We start from the raw sequence: 21,794 nt of genomic DNA, 5'->3' as shown, positions 1-21,794 counted from the left end.
TAGTTCCTCAAATGCTCGCTCCGCCTCCTCAGTCCAAACGAACTTCTTCTTACTGCTGAGACAGTCCGTAATGGGCGCCGTCAGGTGGGCAAAGTTTCGGATGAACTTACGATAGAAGTTCCCAAATCCTAGGAACCTCTGCACATCCTTCCTTGTTTTGGGTGTTTTCCATTCCAGCACCGCCTGGACCTTGCCGGGATCCATGGCCAATCCCTTGTCTGACAGGCGATACCCCAGTAATTCCACCTCCTTGGTATGAAACTGACACTTCTCCAGTTTCACCCACAGCTGGTTGGCTTGCAGCCTGCTCAACACTTCTCTGACGTCTCTCACATGCTGCTCCTCATTCTCAGAATACACCAACACGTCGTCTAAGAAGGCCACACAATTCTTGTAAAGCAAAGGCCCCAGGACGTGGTTCATAAACGATTGAAAGCACGCGGAGCCTCCTTGTAGGCCGAAGGGCATAACTAAATATTCAAATGCCCCCAAAGGGGTGAACATGGTGGTTTTCCATTCATCCCCCTTCCTTATTCGTATCAGGTTGTACGCCCCCCTTAGGTCCAGTTTAGTAAAAATCTTTCCCTTCCTGACCCTTGTCAAAATGTCGTCAATCCTGGGCATAGGGAAAGCCACTGGTTCTGACACTGCATTTAAGGCCCTGAAGTCACACACAAGCCTCGGCTTGTTCGTGTTTTTTTTATCCACAAAAAACACTGGGCTGCCCCCCACCGCCCTGGACTCTCTGATGAACCCTCTCTTCAGGTTCTTGTCAATGAACTCTCTTAGCTCCTGCATCTCTCTGTCTGACATGGCGTACAGCTTGCCTACAGGGAGCTGTGCCCCAGGGAGTAAATTGATTTGACAGTCAAAGGGTCTATGCGGGGGTAGTTGGTCAGCTTCCCTTTCGCTGAAGACGTCGCGGAGATCTGCGTATTGTCGTGGTACCTTCACGTTCTCCGTTACTTCAGTCCCTGCTAGGGTGGCTTGGGCCCCTGCCAAACCCTTTCCCTCTTTGCAGTGTTCTAAGCAATGTGCTGAACCAAAAGAAACCACTCTCTGATGCCAGCCCACCAGCGGATCATGTAACGCTAGCCAGCTCATCCCCAATATAATGGGAGCTCCTCCCAAGGTGGCCACATTAAACGCTATCAGTTCGGTGTGCCTTGCCACCTTCATTATCATTGGGACGGTCTGCAAGCTGACTTCTCCTCCCAACAGCTCCCTGCCATCGATCGTGGTCACCTGCAGGGGGTTGCTTAAAGGGATCGTCTGTATCTGGTGTTCAGCTGCAAACTCTTTGCTCATGAAATTGCAGGAGCTGCCTGAGTCCAATAGCGCCTTTATCTTTAGAGGGTGTCCGTTTGGCAGCTCTAGCGCCACTTCTATCACTAGGGCGGGTTTAGGAGGTTCTGGCGTGGGCACTTTCACTGCTCTTTGGCCTGGCTGCTGTGCCCCGACGGTGGCAGCCAGGCGTTGGCTTTTACTTGCTTCGGTATTTCTTCCTCTCTTCCCTCCACAGCTCCTACCATCCCTTGCCATTCCTTCCTCTGGGGGCAGACTCTGGCAAAGTGACCTGGCTGTTGGCAGAGATAGCATTTCCGGGCGCCTTTTCCCTCCTTCTTTCCCCCCTCACTGGGCTTTGAAACTGCGCGCGCGCGCGCTGTTCCGATTTCCATCGGCTCTGCCGGCGGGAAAGTTGGCTCTGGAATGTCTGGAATGCGGAACTCCTTCCAACGTTCCCCCTTCCCTTCCCGCCTCTCCAATGCTCTCGCCTCCTGGCGCGCTCCTATGGTCAGCGCTGATTTGGTCAGCTGGTCCATAGACTCCGCCCTGGGCGCCCGGGAAAGTTCGTCTTTCACAGCCGAAGAAAGCCCTTCTTCAAAGAGCATTTGAATGGGTTCCGCCGATAGATCCCACCCCAATTTATGGATCAACATGGTGAACTCAGTCCAGTACTCACGGACAGATCGGCTCCCCTGTTTGCAAGCCATTAACTGTCTGCGGACCACTCCCTGTTCAATATCGCTGGAAAACATCAGATCCATGGCGCGAAAGAACTTCATCGTGTCCTTTAGGACGTCACAATTCGCTGCCATCAGGGGTCTAACCCAGTCTCTCGCCCCCTTTTCAAGATGCCCAATCACGAAAGCCACTCGTGATTCCTCGTCAGGGAATTCATCAAACTGCAGATTGAGGGCATATTGCATCTCTGTCCGAAAGCCATGATAGTCTTTGGGCTCCCCCCCAAACTTCTGCACCAATCCTGGTACCTTTCTGACGAGCTGGGTGTCTTTCCCCTTTTTGTCTGCATCCTGAGCCCTCCTCTCCTCAAGCCTCGCCGTCTGCAGCGCTAGCTGGACCTCCAACACCCGGTACCTTTCTTCCAGGCTTGGACCCGCTCCAGCTCCTGCTTCTCCGGTTCCGGCTGGGTTGCTCATGATGCCTTCTCCTGCACAAGCTGCTCACGGAGACTGTCGGAATGCTGTGATGGGACGATGAGCTGCTTGTGTGTAAAATCCTAGTCCCTCAGAGTTTGGTCAAGTTTGCAAACCTCTGTCTGTAACGGAGCCCCTTAAACATGGCTCCGTCAGTCGCTGGCAGATTCCGACAGTGGTTGCTTTCGGAATCGCTTCCAACATAAAAGCTCCTTAACGGAAACATGTCTTCTGGACTCTCTGCGTGACAGTTTCCGGCGAGGAGTGGGTGTCCCTACAGGAGGTCCTGAAACCTCCCCACTGTTTTCGCTGGAAGTGTCTCTGAGCCATCCCTCCAGCTCACTTTCCCTCAGCTCAGCTCCTCTCCCCCTACTGGTTCCCTCTTCAGCTGCTGAGTCTCTCCCAACCTGTGTGAGCCCTTTCACTTCCCTTCCTTCCGATGGCAGTTCCCTGACACAGGTGATTCAAAAAAGTGGTCATGCACATGTATTCTGAGGTTGTCTAGGTTATTCTATAACAGTGGGGTCACTGCCCCCTTGATTCTGTACACTCATGCCCAGTGCCCCCTACCCTACCCTACAAAAAGCATTATTCACCATCCACTAAGAAAGATAACACAATAAAATTCAAAGCAGTAACAATGAATTGCATATTTAATCAAAACCCAATTAAAACTTTTTGTAATCAACCATTTATTTAGCATTTAATCTCCGGTGGGGTGTGAGAATTCTCCTCTTTCAATCATCTCTAGACAGGCAGATTATCTGCTTACGTGCTCTATAGAGACTACCTGAATCCCAACTCCTATATATTCCCCCTTCACAAAAATGTACCTTCTGCCTGCGTTTCTCTTTCCTCTTGTCCTCTGTTGCCTGCAGCATCTTCTCTTTCCACAAGTTGAAGAAATATGAAGGGTCCGTGTAAAACTTCAAACCGTCTTTCTTGTCATCTCTAGAAAGAGCAAGTGGGGGGGGGGGTTGAGGGGGGGGAGGGAGAGGTAGAGAGAGAGAACTATTTTAATTTTTATTTCATAAAATTTATACACCACTTGATTTAAAAAAAAAAAACCCTCAAAGAGAATACTGTATTTTTCGCTCTATAAGACACACTTTTCCCCTCCTAAAAAGTAAGGGGAAATGTGTGTGCATCCTATGGAGTGAATGCAGGCTGCGCAGCTTTCACTGAAGCCAGGAGAGCAAGAGCGCACCGATCCCTCTTGCTCTCCTGGCTTCGCTTCGCTGGAGAGGCACTGTGCAGCTTTCCCTCTCTGCGCAGCACCCTTTCAGCGAAGTGGCAGGAGAAATGGAAGGGGCTCTGTTTCTTCTGCCGCTTCGCTGGAGAGGCGCTGAGCAAAGAGGGAGAGAATTTTTTCCCCCTTGTTCTCTGCCTCTAAAACTAGGTGCGTCTTATGGTCGGGTGCGTCTGATAGAGCGAAAAATACGGTAAATTATCAGTAAGGAAAACATTCACATTGCTGTGAAGGAACACCTAAATTGCATAAGCTAACCATCACGGGACAATTTCTTTTAAACTTATTAGACTCCCCAAATGGGTACAGACTTAGTAACAGAGACTCTTTTGCCAAATGCCCTACCTGTAAGGAGTAAGGATGTTGAGCGGTGGGGGCTTATCGCACCGCTGGTACATCTCCATCACAGGGTTTGGGATGGAATTGCGAGACACCACCTGTTGGTTCTGAATGGTGGAGCTCTTGAAAGCTTTCCGCATGTTGATATCCTGCAGCGAGACTGGAAATGCAAGGCAGAAACGTGAAAAGGATGAAACTCAACCCTGCGCACCCGCAATCCCAACACACAATGCGGGTTTTGTTTCCTACAAGTCACGCACTGGTTCTTTGGTGCGATGATTCCCATGCTTATCCTACCATCTCAAGGCAGGTAACGCTTTACACTATACTGCAATTCGTTATAACCAGTATTTTAAATATTTAAATATGGGGGGGGGGGAGCGAGCGAGCGCAAGATTAAAGACAGAATCCCACTACTGAAACCTAAAACTCCTGCCTGCCAGATCATAATCTCCCCCATCTCTCAAGAGCTAGGTTTGACAGATAACACAAACACTTTAAAAAATAAAAATAAAAACGCTGTAATTCACTATGACAAATATTATTTGTAATATAAATAAAAGGGGGAAAACAGTTTAAATACAGAAAAAGCAAGTTAAATATTAATACAATTAAAAGTAATTAACAATGGGTAATCAATATAACCAGTTAATGAACTAACAATCCTATGCAATCTACTCAAAAGGAAGTCTCACTGAGTTCAGTCAGAGACTTACTTCCAGGTAAGTGTGCATACAGTTGAGACTTAAAGATCGTAACCCTAAGATTTAGACAGCTGTTATCTCACATTTACTTACTTATAAGCGGCATCGAGTGTGGAACCATGAAAACTGCAGTGACGATCTCTGCTTTGAGAATTCTTGCAGGTTTTAAGATGTGCTATAAGTATGAGCATACTTTCTACAAAGACCCTGTTACTTCAGGGGTGGGGAACCTTGTGGGCCTCCAGATGTAGCTGGACTTTATCCCCTGACCATTGGCCACATTGCCTGGGGCAATGGAAATTGGGAGTCCAAAAACACCTGGAGGGCCAGAGGTTCCCCACCCCTGATTTACCTCTCAGGATAAATGAGCCCGATGCAAGAAAAAAAGCTCAGCACCTTCTTGCTGGCTTGGAGAGCAGACCAGGGCAGGGGCTGGAAAGGTGCAAACCAGCCCGCGCCGTCTTCTGTAGGTCTGCTCCCAAGGTGGAAAGTGCAGCAGCACTTGCTTTTATAGCAAAACAGGACCTTGGCCAACACCCACACCCCAGCTGTATCCAATCAGCCAAAGTACCTGCCCTGGGACCTTGGGCAAAAGGGCAGGTGATAAATTGCTATAGCAACCACAACACCCCCCAGGATATTCTATGCCTTCTGCATCACCTACGCTTTCCAAGAAGCAGCAGTTATCCAGCTCCACTACTGAGGGGTGGTAGAACACAAGCAATTACTTCATCAGATTTCTGAAAAAGATTAAGGTTGCTAGGAAAGCAGGGGGCCAGTATGATTTGTGGGGGGGGGGATGGCAATTTTCTGATTAACGGAAATGACAGATGGGGAGATTAGATAGCTGTTCATGTGGCTAAACTGAAGGTTCCTGTTTTCAATTTTTTTAACAAGATTGATAAAAAAACAAAAACAACTGGCAAGAACTTTCCGGGCCTATCATCAAAGTACAGTCATACCTTGGGTTACAGACACTTTGGGTTGCGCGATTTCGGGTTGTGCACCGCGCCAAACATGGAAGTACCGGAACGGGTTACTTCTGGGTTTTGGCGCTCGCACATGTGCAGAAGCGCCGAATTGCAACCCGTGTGTGCAGACGCGGCGCTGTGGGTTGCGAACGCTGCGGGTTGTGAATGTGCTTCCTGCATGGATCACCTTCGCAACCCGAGCACCCACTGTACAAGGAAGGGGCAGACCTACAGAGGAAGAAGCAGGGAGAGGATGGATTGCATTGCACGTTCCTTGCTCTGCCTGATCTTCTCTCCCAGCCAGCAAGAGTGTGCCAATGTTTTCTGCCTGCCTCATTTTGCTTGTTCTGTGAGATATCTGCTAGTAGGTAACAGTGTTGTGCTGATTACAGGTTGGGGTACTGGAGTCTGATTGATCAGCCAGGGAAAGACTGAAGGTGGGAGTTGTGTGTGTCAGGCAGCTAGCATTGAAAAGAACTGTGTTAAAGCAAATACTAGAACTATTATCTATTGTTGAATAAGTGAAACAGCATTATACTCAAGAAATCTAACATCTGCCTTTATTGGTGCATCTGAGCTCACACCTCTTACACTCTTCTGAAAAGGTTAAGTGTGGGTGGCAAATATGGATCTAAAACAGGGAGCAGAGAGGCTGTGTCCCTCCTAATGTTGTTGGACTACAGCTCCCATCATCCCCCCAGCCAGCATGGCCAGATATCAGGGGGGATGGGAGTTGGAATCCAACAACATCTGGTGGATTACATGTTAGACCACTGTATCCTCCTGTGTCCCTCAGGGCTCAATTCTATGCCCCATGTTGTTTAATATCTATATGGAACCACTGAATGGAGTCATCTGGAGTTTTGACATGCACTGTTGGCAGTATGCTAATGACAGACAAGTCTGTTTCTCCTTTACAGTGGTACCTCGGGTTAAAAACTTAATTCGTTCCAGAGGTCCATTCTTAACCTGAAACTGTTCTTAACCTGAAGCACCACTTTAGCTAATGGGGCCTCCTGTGCTGCCACACCGCTGGAGCACGATTTCTGTTCTCATCCTGAAGCAAAGTTCTTAATCCGAGGTACTATTTCTGGGTTAGCGGAGTCTGTAACCTGAAGCGTCTGTAACCCGAGATACCGCTGTACATCTGCAGGTGAGGCAGTGGATGTGCAGGACCACTGTTTTGCCTCGGTAATGGACTGGATGAGAGCCAACAAACTGAAGCGCAATCCAGGTAAGACTGAGGCACTGTTAGTGAGTGGTTCCCCAGAACAGTTAGGTGGAAGATTACCTGCTCTTGAGAGGGTTACAGTCCCTCTTATGCAGCAGGTACGTGGCTTGGGGGTGCTCCTGGATCCATTCTGTTGCTTAAGGCCCAGGTGGCCTCGGTGGTGTGGAATGCCTTCTGTTAGCTTTGGCTGTTGGCTCAGCTGTGCCCCTATCTGGACAGGGATAACCTGATTTCTGTGGCCTCCTCTGGAAACCTCTAGGTTGGATTACTGCAATGTGATATACGTGGGGCTGCCTCTGAAGACAGTTCAGAAACTTCAGCTGGTGCAAAATGCAATGGCCAGATTGCTCACCAGAACATGCTGGTTTGAGCATATATCACCAATCCTGGTACAACTGCACTGGCTGCCGATTAGTTTCCGGGCCCAATTCAAAGTGCTGGTGTTGACCTATAACATGGCTCAGGAGCTCAATACTATAAGGCTCACCTCTCCCCATACAAAGTGACCCGACCCTGTGCTTGTCATCTAAGGCCCTTCTATATATCCCCCATTCCAGAGAAGTTCATAGAATCATAGAATCATAGAGTTGGAAGAGACCACAAGGGCCATCGAGTCCAACCCCCTGCCAAGCAGGAAACACCATCAGAGCACTCCTGACATATGGTTGTCAAGCCTCTGCTTAAAGACCTCCAAAGAAGGAGACTCCACCACACTCCTTGGCAGAAAATACCACTGTCGAACAGCTCTTACTGTCAGGAAGTTCTTCCTAATGTTTAGGTGGAATCTTCTTTCTTGTAGTTTGGATCCATTGCTCCGTGTCCGCTTCTCTGGAGCAGCAGAAAACAACCTTTCTCCCTCCTCTATGTGACATCCTTTTATATATTTGAACATGGCTATCATATCACCCCTTAACCACCTCTTCTCCAGGCTAAAGTTCAGAGGGTGACAACAAGAGAACGGGACCTTTCTGTAGTGGCTCCCTGATTGTGGAATGCTCTCCCCAGAGAGACTTGTCTGATGCCATCAATACATGTATTTAGGCTCCAGGCAAAAACATTCCTCTTTACCCAGGCCTATGGCTATTAAATAAGCTATGGCTTGTGAAAATGTGAGGGAGAGGACTGCTATTAGGATGAATATATTATTATTGGGCTGCCTGTCAGTATGTTTTTAATTAAGTTTTTGATTGTTTTTATCATTTATGTTCTGTAATGTGTTTTTAATGTTGTACACTGCCCTGGGATCTTTTGACAAAGGGCAGTATATAAATTGAATTAATAATGATCAACTGCACATTTATTCAAAATCCAGTTAAAAGTATTTCAATTAATTCAACAAACCTGATGAACTTGATAGCATCTAGATCAAGGGAAGTAATAGTGCCACTGTATTCTGCTCTGGTCAGACCTCACCTGGAGTACTGTGTCCAGTTCTGGGCACCACAGTTCAAGAAGGACATTGACAAACTGGAACGTGTCCAGAGGAGGGCAACCAAAATGGTCAAAGGCCTGGAAACGATGCCTTATGAGGAACGGCTAAGAGAGCAGGGCATGTTTAGCCTGGAGAAGAGGAGGTTAAGGGGTGATATGATAGCCATGTTCAAATATATAAAAGGATGTCACATAGAGGAGGGAGAAAGGTTGTTTTCTGCTGCTCCAGAGAAGCGGACACGGAGCAATGTATCCAAACTACAAGAAAGAAGATTCCACCTAAACATTAGGAAGAACTTCCTGACAGTAAGAGCTGTTCAACAGTGGAATTTGCTGCCAAGGAGTGTGGTGGAGTCTCCTTCTTTGGAGGTCTTTAAGCAGAGGCTTGACAACCATATGTCAGGAGTGCTCTGATGGTGTTCCTGCTTGGCAGGGGGTTGGACTCGATGGCCCTTGTGGTCTCTTCCAACTCTATGATTCTATGATTCTATGATTCTATGATCTATTGATATCAGCTTTTCAAAATCTGATAGTCAAGTACAGTTCCAGTGGCCCTCACACAGGTTACCCCCCCACCCCCTGCCCCAGGATGGTACTGCCTATTTTGAGAGCCACTGAATTCTAATATCAGTGAAGAAGGCTAGGGTATAACTCTGCTCTCACCAACTAACCATGGTATTTGGGGGGGCATGGGGGGGTTGTGTACCTTAGGAGCATTCACTGATGGGAGTCACCACCTGCAGCTTGAAGTAAAGGTAAAGGGACCCCTGACCGTTGCGGACGACTCTGGGGTTGCGGCGCTCATCTCGCTCAATAGGCCAAGGGAGCTGGCATACAGCTTCCTGGTCATATGGCCAGCATGACTAAGCTGCTTCTGGAAAACCAGAGCAGTGCACAGAAAAACCGTTTACCTTCCCACCAGAGCAGTGCCTATTTATCTACTTGCACTTTGACATGCTCTCAAACTGCTATGTTGGCAGGAGCAGGGACCAAGCAACAGGAGCTCACCCCCTTGTGGGGATTCGAACCGCTGACCTTTTGATCGGCAAGCCCTAGGCTCTGAAGCTTGAAGTAGCACAACCCAAAATGCAGTGAGAAATACACCAAAGGTTAAGGTTGTTTTGAGGAAAGTTTTCCAGCTGCTGATGGAAAAACAAGTGGGCTTATCCTGTCCTTCAGAGCTCATCTTTCACTCCCCCAGCGGATTAGCAGAGAAAACTAAGTGCTAAAGCTAATCCTGCAAGAGCAAGAATCCTTCCTCACCACCTGTTGAGAACATAAAGAGGTAAAAAAATAAAATAAAAATCAAGGCCAGCAGAAATGAACAACAAAAGTAAATGGTAAGGGCCACCAACTGATCTGTAAGTGGTCAGGTGGTCTGATTTAGTTCAGCGACAATAATGCTTCAAATATCTTTAATACGGTCAATGACCAGCAAGGACAATAATGCTTGGGTGTAGGGGACACCCTCCCCAAACCGTAGAAATTAATAAATGGTAGGATTTTGATTATTTGGAGTATTGAAGTGAAGATTGGAAGCCAGTGGAAAAGTACAGGCTAAGTTTCCTTCCAAGTCAGGGCCTCACCTGGGATAGAGGCATTAGCATGACGAAAAGGGTTGATGGCCCATCAAAGAGGAATCCTTGGCCCTAGGCAGACAGAGGTTGCCATGGTGATGGGGTATGTGTGTGAGGTGACAGGAAAATAGTCTTTTTAGAAAAGTGTGCTGGGAAAAAGAAGGGAGAAAAAAGAGAGCTATATCTTGGGCAGGCTGGCTGAAGGCAGGCTGGGAGAAATGCCTTGGACTCCAGGGCTGCACTATGTGGGGGACAATCCCCTCTTGAAATGACCATGCTGCAAGATCTGGAATCTCTCCATGCAGACTGAAGGTGTAAGTATGTGTATAAATCACATTTCTTAAAGTTATGACAGTCTCGACCGTGCCCTGTGGGGCTGGCACCCAACTTTTGTAACAATAATGTATTTCTCCCTCATGCACAGGAAAGCCTTGCTTCTGTCCATGCCCTGCTAACTTCTATGTCTGATCAATGTAGGCAATGTGTTAAATATGGGGCTGCCTCTGAAACTGCAGTTTGGAAACTGCAGTTAGTGCAAACTTCTGTTGCAAGACTGCTAACTGGGACTCTGCACAAGGAAAATATATTGTTAGTGCTGAGATATCTGCACTGGCTCTCAGTCCATTTCTGGGACACGGGTGGTGCTGTGGTCTAAAACACTGAGCCTCTTGGGTTGCTGATCAGAAGGTTGGTGGTTTGAATCCCCGCAATGGGGCGAGCTCCCGTTGCTCTGTCCCAGCTCCTGTCAACCTAGCAGTTTGAAAGCATGCCAGTGCAAGTACCGTGTTTTTCGCCCTATAGGACACACTTTTTCCCCTCCAAAAATGAAGGGGAAATGTGTGTGCATCCTATGGGGTGAATGCAGGCTTTCGCTGAAGCCTGGAGAGTGAGAGGGGTCGGTGCGCACCGACCCCTCTCACTCTCCAAGCTTCAGGAAGCTATCCGCAAGCCTTGGGAGCCCGCGGGAGTTCCCACTGGGCTCCCTGGGCTTGCGGAGAGCTGCCTGCATCCCGAAGCCTGGAGCGCGCCCCAGGTTTCAGGCTTCGCACAGCTCTGCACAAGCCTCCCACGGCTTGCGGAGAGCTGCCTGCATCCCTGCAGATAGCAGCCTGTTCTGGGGGCTGGGGAAGCTCGGGCTTCCCCCACCCCAGCCCCGCGCCTGGGGGGAAAATATTTTTTTCCCCTTTATTCCCCCCCCCAAAAAAACTAGGTGCACCCTATGGGCTGGTGCGCCCTATGGGGCGAAAAATACGGTAGAGAAATAGGTACCATTGCGGTAGGAAGGTAAACGGCGTTTCCGTGCGCTCTGGCACTTGTCATGGTCCTTTGTGCACCAGTAGCGGTTTAGTCATGCTGGCCACATGACCTGGAAAACTGTCTGTGGACAAACGCCGGCTCCCTTGGCCTGAAGGTGAGATGAGTGCCACAACCCCATAGTTGTCTTTGACTGGACTTAACTATCCAGGGATCCTTTACCTTTTACCTTACCATTTCTGGGTCCAATTCAAAGTGTTGTTGCTTACATTTAAAGTTATTCACAGTTTGGGTTCAGGGTACCTGTTATATCATATTTCCCTATATTAAAAAAACCCACCCCCACCACCCCACTATAATAATTTTAGCATTTAAAAAAACACACATATTGTTTGATGAATTGGGGACACTTTAATTTCCCAAAATACCTACATGTGATAGGTGTCAGCTTTTAAAATACATTTCCCTTATCTTACAGGTAGGAGGGAATGCCTATTCAGTGATGGTGTGCATGGCATCTCAAAACAAAAGAAAACATGCTGGTGGGGGGGGCATTTTTATTATGATGCAAATTTATTTATGGTTCAGTTATAAGTCATATAAATAATGGGCCAATATTTCTTTAAGTGGGTCCATAGAGAAAAGACAAAGCTATGTTTGTTTGTTTGTTTGTTTGTTTTTGTTATTTGTTATTGGTTGCTTCTTTACCAAGGTAATTCAAAGTGACTTATGATGTATAACAGGCATGTCCAACAGATAGATCACTGGACGTCTGCGGTAGATCACTGGTAGATCATTGGCTCCCCCCAAAGAAGCTGAACAACTGTGGCTCCCCTAAGAAAAGCTCAACATTTTACCTCCTCCCTGAAAAAACTCAACAACTTTGACCCGAACCTCCCAAAAATGGGCCTTCCTCCTTCCTAAAAAAAAACTCAACAACTTTGACCGGAAGCCCAAAAAAAGGGGGTAGATCACTGCTAGTTTTTAACTCTGTGAGTAAATCGCAGTCTCTTGGGAGTTGGCCACCCCAGATATATAAGAAGAAGAAGAGAAGAGTTTGGATTTGATATCCCACTTTATCACTACCCTAAGGAGTCTGGGACGCGGGTGGCTCTGTGGGGTAAACCACAGAGCCTAGGACTTGCTGATCAGAAGATCAGCGGTTAAAATCCCCACGACGGGGTGAGCTCCTGTTGCTCGGTCCCTGCTCCTGCCAACCTAGCAGTTTGAAAGCACGTCAAAGTGCAAGTAGATAAATAGGTACCGCTCTGGCGGGAAGGTAAATGGCGTTTCCGTGCGCTGCTCTGGTTCACCAGAAGCGGCTTAGTCATGCTGGTCACATGACCCAGAAGCTGTACGCCGGCTCCCTCGGCCAGTAAAGCGAGATGAGTGCCGCAACCCCAGAGTCGGTCACAACTGGACGTAATGGTCGGGGGTCCCTTTACCTTTACTTAAGGAGTCTCAAAGCGGCTAACAATCTCCTTTCCCTTCCTCCCCCACAACAAACACTGAGGTGAAGCCAAGAGACTTCAGAGAAGTGTGACTAGCCTAAGGTCACCCAGCAGCTGCATGTGGAGGAGCGGGGAATCAAACCGGGTTCACCAGATTACAAGTCCACCGCTCTTAACCACTACACCACAAGTGCATACACTAAAGCTAGCATAAAATGGAAAGACAAAGAAAAATCTAAAAGGCCATTGTGTTTTAAAAGGCAGAATTAAAACATCTCACTCACAGGACACAGATAACTAAGGCCCATAGAATCATGGAATTGTAAAGTGTGAAGGTGCCCTGAGGGTCATCTAGTCCAACCCCCTGCAATGTGGAATCTCTACTAAATCATCCATGATAGATGGCCATCCAACCTCTGCTTAAAAACCTCCAAGGTTTTTAAGTCCACTGCCTCCCAAGGGCGTCTGCTCCGCTGTCGAGCAACTCTTACTATCAGAAAGTTCTTGATGTTTAGTTGGAATCTCATTTCTTGTAACTTGAATCCATAGGTTCAGGTCCTAGCCTCCAGAGCAGAGAAAACAAGCTTGCTCCATCTTCCATGTGACAGCCCTTTAGATATTTGAAGATGGCTATCACATCTCCTCTTTTCCAGGCTAAACATACCCAACACCCTCAACCATTCCTCATGAGACTTGGTTTCCAGACCCATTATCATTTTGGTTGCCCTCCTTTGCACAGTTCCAGTTTGTCAGTACGGTATTCTTTTTAAAGTGTGGCACTCAGAACTGTACACAGTATTCCAGGTGTGGCCTGACCAAGGCAGAATAGAGCTGGACTATTACTTCCCTTGATCTGGACACTAGACTTCTGTTGATGCAGCCTAGAATACCATTAGCTTTTTTTGCTGCTGCATCACACTGTTAACTCATGTTAAGCTTGTGGCCCACTAAGACCCTGAGATCCTTTTCACATGTACTACTGGCAAGCCAGGTGTCCCCCCATATTATATTTGTGCAGCTGCTTCTATCTGTCTAAGTGCAGAACCTTACATTTGTTCCTCTTGAAATTCCTTTTTTAAAAGTTTTGGCCCAGTTCTGCAATCTGTTAAGATGACATTGAATCCTGATTCTTTCTTCTGTGGCATTAGCTACCCCTCCCAGTTTGGTGCTATCTGCAAATTTGATGAGCATCCAAAAGGTCTGGCAGAAAAGAAATGATTTTGCCTGGTGCCTGAACATTGACAGATGATTGACAGATGCTGGGTAAATGCATGCTAATCACTACATGAGACTATCTCATTGATAACTTTAAGCTGCTTTGGAAACCTAGCCTATGATGAAGATGATGATAGTAACTAATGTGAAAAACACCTCATTATCATTGCCTTTTCAGAATGCTTACTGGAAGAAGAAAGCAAGCAAGGAAGTAATGGAGATCCTTCCAGGCTGCACACCTTTGTGCATTTACTTGGGAATAAGTCCCCCTGAAATTCTTGGGAGGCATTTCTGAGGAAAAATGATTGGTCAGCTGAGAATATAGCTTCTCAACAAATATGCAATTCTTTTCAGAGACTGAAAATTCAGTGGTGAAACCAGAGGCTTGTTCTTTTCATCATGAGATACTGAAAGACTGACATTTCCCAAGGTTCAGGTTTGTGACTTTGTTAACCCAACTGCTTGCATTCAACAGGACTGTACATTGTGCTTTAGATAAAAGGTCCCCACTGCAAAATAAGAGGGGGGGAAGGGGGAGTGCTTTGTTGTTGTTTAGTCGTTTAGTCGTGTCCAACTCTTCGTGACCCCATGGACCAGAGCACGCCAGGCACTTCTGTCTTCCACTGCCTCCCGCAGTTTGGTCAGACTCATGTTGGTAGCTTCGAAAACACTGTCCAACCATCTCGTCCTCAGTCGTCCCATTCTCCTTGTGCCCTCAATCTTTCCCAACATCAGGGTCTTTTCTAGGGAGTCTTTTCTTCTCATGAGGGGGCCAAAGTATTGGAGCCTCAGCTTCACGATCTGTCCTTCCAGTGGGCACTCAGGGCTGATTTCCTTAAGAATGGATAGGTTTGATCTTCTTGCAGTCCATGGGACTCTCAAGAGTCTCTTCCAGCACCATAATTCAAAAGCATCAATTCTTTGGCGATCAGCCTTCTAGTGCTAGAATCCATAAATCAAGGATGGATAACCTGAGATTGAAAGCCTAAATGTTGCTTTTTGCCTAAATTGAAATCTGTGACAAAGGGGTTAGTTTAATCTCTGGTTTGCTAGTAAAGGTGAATTACTGTGTCATGAAATTGTGCATGGCTAAAATGTATGCCACCAACATGAAAAGTTTGGAAAGCTCTGGGTTAGGGATTTATTAGGCAGGACAACCAGTTTAATTTCCTTAGGGAAATGAAGAGATCCTAGAAAAAGGCTAGAGGCATTTTACAGGCAGGGTAAAACAGATATCCATTCTAGGAGAAATTAGGTTTATTAAAAACAGTGTTAGAAAGTTAAAAGAAAGTTATAATTACATCTTTAAAAGAAGTTTTGACTGAAACAAAGTACTGTGGCTTTACTAGTGAAACCACTAAGCTTTATCCCACAGAGTGCTTGTTACTAAAATTCCAATTTTGCTTCCACTGTGCCTCATCTTTAATTTATTCCCAGTGCAAGAAATAAGGGGGCACAGGATCCCTACAATGAGTCCTTGTTGCTGAATTATAGTAAATACTACCATGCACATAGAATCTCTGAATTAATAGTTGTTTTTGACAGAGTCTCTAAGTTTAAATCACCCAGAGCCAATCATGTTACCTTGCTCCCATTTTTACTGAGGGAGTTTGACACACCACCCACGTTTGGCTCTAACCCTATCCACCTTGGCATGCAGCCCCTAACAAATTACTCTCCCAAATGACTGAAGGACTCTCCAACCCTGCCATAAATCATCCTTTTCGTAATGTATGGTTCAAAAAGCCCTAATATTCTAAGAAAACAGATTGTTTACTAGAATTTCCTTTTCCCGGGAGTGTTTTGCTTTTCCACGGCAGGGTTTTGTTGTACTGAGTCACAAAGGGAAGCTTGAAAATGGCAATACTTAATTAGCGCTTAAGGAAGCAAAACATCTAAATGAAGTTCTGTCCTCCTTGACCAGATAAACAAAACCAAAGGTTAATGTGACCCAAGTGGTTGCTACTAATGCTGCTTACCTTCTTCCACAGTGGAGTCCAGTTGGGTGACCTTGATCACCAGAAGATCAACTCGCTCTTGCAGAGAATTCATCCGCATGTAGAAACTATTGGCTTCATTAAAAAGCTCCCCGAATATGTCTTCAGCATGTCTGCCTGAAATACCATGAAACAAAAGAGGTGACCTGTTCCAGGCAAAATAGATTGAGGACCCTTTCAGGTAGTCAAAGGAAAGCAAATTTGTTTACGAACCAGAAGGCAGAAGTAATAGCAACAAAACAAGTGAAGGAGTTTTTTCTACAACACAGCATACCGTTCTTTTAATTTCCTGGAAATGCTTTTATTCCATTTTCCAGTTTAACAGCACAAGAAGCCCCATACAATAAACACAACACAAAGGTTAGCCTGCCCTAACTGGACATGTGTTGCCAGAGGCTGTGTGTCAGAATCAGTCTCTAATACGTATGTTACAAAGGAATACCGTATTTCTACGAAATCATTTTCCGTTGTATATCAGCAAATAGTTCAGAGATGGTAGCACAGCCTTCTCCAACCTGGTGCCTTCCAAAAGTTTGACTGCAACTCCCATCAGCCCCAGCCAGCTGCTGGTAGTCCAAAACATGTGGAGGGCACCAGGTTGGCAAAGTGTGTGGCAACATATAGTAATTATTTCAAATAACCATTAATAGATTTATTCACCTACATACATTTGACTAATCCTCTTTCTACGGCTATGCTGGTGACCACCATCGTATCTTGTGACTACAAATTCTAAAAATATTAATTATGTGCTATGCAAATAAATACATCTTCCAGTCTGCCTTGAACCTTCCGCCAACAAGCTTAACTGGGTGACCCATGATCCCAGCATCCTCTAATGAACAAACAAGAGTGCAAAAGACATCCTCCTTGTTAGCAAGCGCAGCAGTGGCTCCTGCATGTGCCCTTTCTTCCATGGATTTTGTGATTGGGCCAGTGGCACTCACCCAGAATTCCAAATGTGCCCACAAGCCCCAAAAAGTTGCTATATGCCATCATAACTTTTATAATCCTCAATTATGCTTCTTTTGCATATATTTTGAAAATAAACTAACCACCCCCCCCCCAATATATTATAACTTTCACTTGCAGAAAGATGCTCCAGCCCCCTTTTCTGTACCTTCTACAGCTTGACAAAATCTAATGCAAGAGAAATCTGAAATGAGCGAACAAATCCATTCTTAGACTGGAACTACACATTACTTTAAACAAGGGGTTGCAAAGGGAAACAGCAATGGTAAGTTTCATTCCACCATAACATCTTGGATCACTTATAGTGCTTTGACCAGGCCAGTGCAGAGCTTGTCTGAGGTCCAGGGTGGGAGTTTTGTCCATAAGATGGACCACTGCAGTGCAACCGCCTCATCTGATCTGATGCTACACACTAATTTGCATTAACACAGGTTCAGATTTTACTATTGAAGTCTTGAAGTGCATATGGACAGGCATGGCCGTTTCACCCATTAAGCTCCAGTTCGGCTGGGAAGGATGGGGGCATTTTTGGATGACAGTGTAAGTCTGGCAGGCCCCTGGCAGGGCCTTCTGGCCAACTTAGCCCTCCAAGGCCTGCAGCAAGTGTACCCAGCTTCCTTCTCCCCTGCTTTGGCCTGTCCTTGACGTTATGGGATTGTGTATTTCTGTTCCTATCGCCACTGGCTGTTATCGCTTGCTGTTTTTCAGCCTTGGGTTCTGAATATGCACCTGGATATTTTGTCCCTTTTGTTTGCTTCCTGTGTTTGGTGCGTCCCCCCACCTTTTCTCAAGGCTGCAATTATTATAGCGAGGGGATTTTTTTCAGCCGGAACTCACTGGAGCTCAGTTCCAGCTCTTCTCGGGTGGACGCCATTGCCATTATAAGAGAACAACGGAGGCATTCGTAGTGAATTCCAGCACCTCTTTTTCTAGAAAATTAGCAATGATTATAGTACAGTACATGAAGCTCATTTGTGCGGGGGTTGCGTTCCGGGTCATTGCATGTGCCAACAGTCACACGTAAGCCTGTTCCACCCCAATTCTGGGACTGAAAGCCACACATGTATTGGCAGTTGCACGTCAATAGGACGCATGCAAAATGGTCGCCACCTGTACCAACTTTGTGCCACAATTGGGGGCAAGGAAAGCAACACACTGGCATGTCTTTCCATATGCATGCATTTACAAACATGTGCCAAAACCACTCTTATTCCCCTTGGTGGTGTCTTCTCAGAGCCCGTAATTTTATAATGCTGCATTGTGAATGGTGTATAACTGTGTGTATGTGTGTGTGTGTGTGTGTGTGTGTGTATAAAACCCTGGTAAATGTGGGATAACTAGTCTCATATAACCAACATTCTTGAGTCTAATTAATGCATGAAGGGGTTCAGACCATAGAAAAAGCTGTCCTGACAGGCTCAGGTTTTCTTTTTCTTTTCTTTTCTTTTTTGCAGCGAGAAGCTGGGAAACAGGGACATCTGGTAACCTTATCCTAGAATCCTCCCTCCTCCTTCCCAAAGCCTAGTTAGTGCTTTCCCAGCTCAACTCCTTCCCAAAGCCCAGTGCCCTCCTAAAGCTCAACCACTTTGGGAAAAGCTCCATTTGACAAGGCAGTGTGCAGTCTGCAGATTCCTTGTCAAAGTACTATTGCAGCCCTCTTGTATGAAGGTTGGACCTCCCTGAACTACATAATCAAGACTTTGTTCCCCTCCAGTCTACCTGAGAAGCACAAGGTGTGAAGAAGCTACACTCTAACAAGCCTCTATTGAGCACCTATACCAATAATTTAGCAACATTCACCCCTTTGCAACTAAGCCAAGTTTTACCACCTGTGCAACTTTTCTGACTGATGCATGGAAAAATGAACCTCTGAAATGATCTCTGAAAAGTTTGCACTGTATGTTCCGGCATATAAGACGACTTTTTAACCCAGCAAAATCTTCTCAAAAGTCAGGGGTCATCTTATATGCTGGGTATGGTTGTGGGGGGTCGCCTGAGTGAAGCGGCGGGGGGCTTCAACTATTTAAACGGCCACAGCGCATTTTTCCCTTGCCTTCCCTTGCCGTTTTGCCTTGCTCCTTCTAGCTGCCTTCATGGCGCAAGCCCCTGGCTCCTTTGTTTCACCCTCGGCTGCTACAGCGTGTGTGTGAAGAGGTGGCAGGAGAGCAGGCAGGAAGAGGAGGCTGCTTATCTCTCCCTGCATGTCTCTCTGCTGAGCATCTCGTCAAGCAGGGATTTTTTTGTTTTATTTTTTAAGTCTCTAGATGGAGCCACTCAATGCAGCAGAGCGCACATTTTTATTAAGCGTATAGCTCTCTCCTCTCCTCTGAGACAGCTGATCCCAACCACCCGCCCTTTGATGCCGCCTAGCAGGTTGCTCGGATCGCCTGTCTGAAGCCCTGCTGGGGTTGCTGCTGCCGCCGCCCTCTCAGCCTCCTCATGCCGGGTCCAGTGTCTGCAATCCGGGATGGCTTCACCGCCGCTGGTGCCGGACCTTGTGGAGCGCCCATGTTGCTGCTGCAGAAGCTGCCGGGCTGGCAGCCATCAGCGCTGGTTTGTGGCTGCCGCAGAGGTTCCTACTATTCAGTTGCTCTGTCTTTACAAGTGTTTACATGGATTAGAGTTCATCACTTTGCCTCATAAGCATGTGTTGAAAGGGTGGGAACTGCAGTCTTAAATCCACTTATCTGGGGAGTAAGTAAGCCCCATTAAACTTGGAGGGATGTGTGTAAAGCATATTATGCTGTAAAGCATATTGTGCTGTAAAGTATATAACTTGGAACAACTTCAGATGTGACTTTAACAGGTAATGTGCTGCTGACCTGTGTTGTGTCTGTTGGTCTGCTGATGCCATCATCTTTGAAGTGGGGACACACATGGTTTTTCAACCATGAAGATGTATGCTGAAGCTCTGATCCTTGAAGCTCTGTGCAGTGTGTTTCTGTGATGTATATGATTTAAAACATGTTGAAGACTACAGGTTCTAGAGAGTGTGTGCAGCATGGGGTTGTAATGCATAGCTGTTAAAATTGCGAAGTAGCTTGCAAAAGGCATGTTGAGTGATAAGTAAGCAATCTGCATCATATCTTGAGTATTGTGCTTTTCTAATCATCAGCATCATCCCCTTCCTTAGGTTATGCCTTTCACCCCATTGCCTCTTTAGGCTTCTGTTAACTGCCCATTAATACTCCTTTTGTCCACTCACCTTTTCCATGTTCCCAATCCTTCCTTGCATTTAGCATTTTTTGACTGCCTTATTCCTCTCACACACTACCCTTCATTCCTCCCCCTTCATGTTTCCACTTAAGCACTCTTTCTCTTTTTCTGACTTACCTTCCATTTTTGCTCTTAATGGCTTTTTCAATTACTCTTTTATGCCTTCTCAATTTGTCTCTTCTTAATGCTCCCTTTTAGCTGCTCCTATGCATGTTTACTCACAAGTAAGCCCCACCACTCTGGGATTTTCTCCCTGTAACCCTGCATAAGAGTGTAGCCTTGCAGTACCAGCCCTTATGCATGCTTATTTAGAAATAAGTGCCACAATATTTAATAAAGCTTACACCCCAGTAAGTGTGTTTATCCTTCCTTTCAGCTTTAGAGTGAGTTAGGAAAAGTTTAATCCACTTGCACTGTTTTATGTTTACATGTTTGATGACAAACAGCCTTATGTTTATAAGTGACATGCAAAGTACCTGCATGTCATAAGCATTTGAATTAAAATTACCATATTGAAGTAAAGTCTGATGTTTTTTTAAATTTTTATTTAGTGTGCGTTGGAAGAGGGGTAGTCTTATATGGAGAGTATATCCCAAACTCTATATTTTATCTGGAAAAGTCTTATACATCGGAAAATAAGGTAAGTACAAATTTTAACTTACCTAATGTTAGGTCTTCTCCTATACAGGGGGAAGAAGGAAGTCTTGGAAACTCACAAGGGTATATTTTAAGGTATGCAGGCTAAAATTTGGCGTTACTTTGCTGCATATTTTGTGACTTTAAATCTCTGCTGGGGTGCTCTCACCAAAGAGTACTTCCCCAAACCTGAATCTTGGCATCCAAGGAATTTTCCTTTCTCTATAAATATTATACCTTTTCCTCCTTACTGAAAAGGTCTCGGGAACCTAACAATTAGAGCAACTCTTTTTGTTGATTTTATTGTTTACAAAGGCCTACCGACATCAGAGTTATGTAACTTGTGCAAGGCTGGCCAACATTTATAATAATAATAATAATAATAATAATAATAATAATAATAAATCCATGTGATTTCCAAATATCAAATACATTAGGATGCCATATACCTTTAGAACCTGAAGTATTTTTACCTGGCTATTTGGAAATTATATTGGAGATTATCCTGGAAAATGATCTAGAAGTAGTAACTAATTCCTACAGAATTTGAATGGATTGGAAACATCTGATTCCTTGCAACTTTGATCAAATTCAGCTACTTTATGTGTAAATTAGCTCAGTAAGTAATTTGGGGAAATGGGTGGTTTAAAAAAATGTTTTGGAATAATAAGTTTAATGATAATGTTCAACCATATGCTGTCTTTTATTTATTTCAATGTTATTACCGAATTTTTCGTTCCACAAGACGCACTTTTTTCTTCCTTAAAAGTAAGGGGAAATGTCTGTGCGTCTTATGGAGTGAATGTGTGGTCCCTGTAGCCGAATTGCCCAGGGGCAAAAAGCAGAGGAAAGGGGGTGTTGAAACAAAGCTGCTGAGCAGCTGATCGGCAAGCAATAGGGGAGGGAGATAAGGGACTCTAGCGATAAAGGAAACTGCCTGGGAGGGGGGAGGTAAAGATGGCAAACTTGCAAGGAAAGGAGACAGGAAGACTAAATCAATGAAGAGAGAAAATAGAAGAAAAAGAGGAGCAAAAAACTGCTCCAGCTAAGGAAAAGACACTAAGGTAAACAAGAGGAAAAGGAGTGTTGAAAGGAAGAAGCTGATGGGGGGGA

The 21,794-nt window shown here is 45.8% G+C and overlaps 1 protein-coding gene across 3 annotated transcripts in view; it reads right to left on the bottom strand.

Annotated features, from left to right (window-relative positions):
• The window catches only part of LOC308467998 (actin-binding protein WASF3-like), an 86,891-nt gene that overhangs the window by 17,877 nt on the left and 47,220 nt on the right, over positions 1–21,794 (bottom strand). For all 3 annotated transcript variants that reach the window (XM_080989869.1, XM_080989868.1, XM_080989867.1), the window contains exons 3-5: positions 15,840–15,974; positions 4,033–4,186; positions 3,272–3,389 (exon numbers count right to left, since the gene is read on the bottom strand). In XM_080989869.1, coding sequence (XP_080845995.1) covers positions 3,272–3,389; positions 4,033–4,186; positions 15,840–15,974 — 407 coding nt within the window. The remainder of the gene's footprint in view (positions 1–3,271; positions 3,390–4,032; positions 4,187–15,839; positions 15,975–21,794) is intronic.

The sequence above is a fragment of the Podarcis pityusensis genome, assembly GCF_964106645.2.
Source record: "Podarcis pityusensis genome assembly, chromosome: Z".
Taxonomy (NCBI): domain Eukaryota; kingdom Metazoa; phylum Chordata; class Lepidosauria; order Squamata; family Lacertidae; genus Podarcis; species Podarcis pityusensis.
Note: the sequence above shows the minus strand (reverse complement) of the source record. Positions and strands in the feature narration are given on the sequence as shown.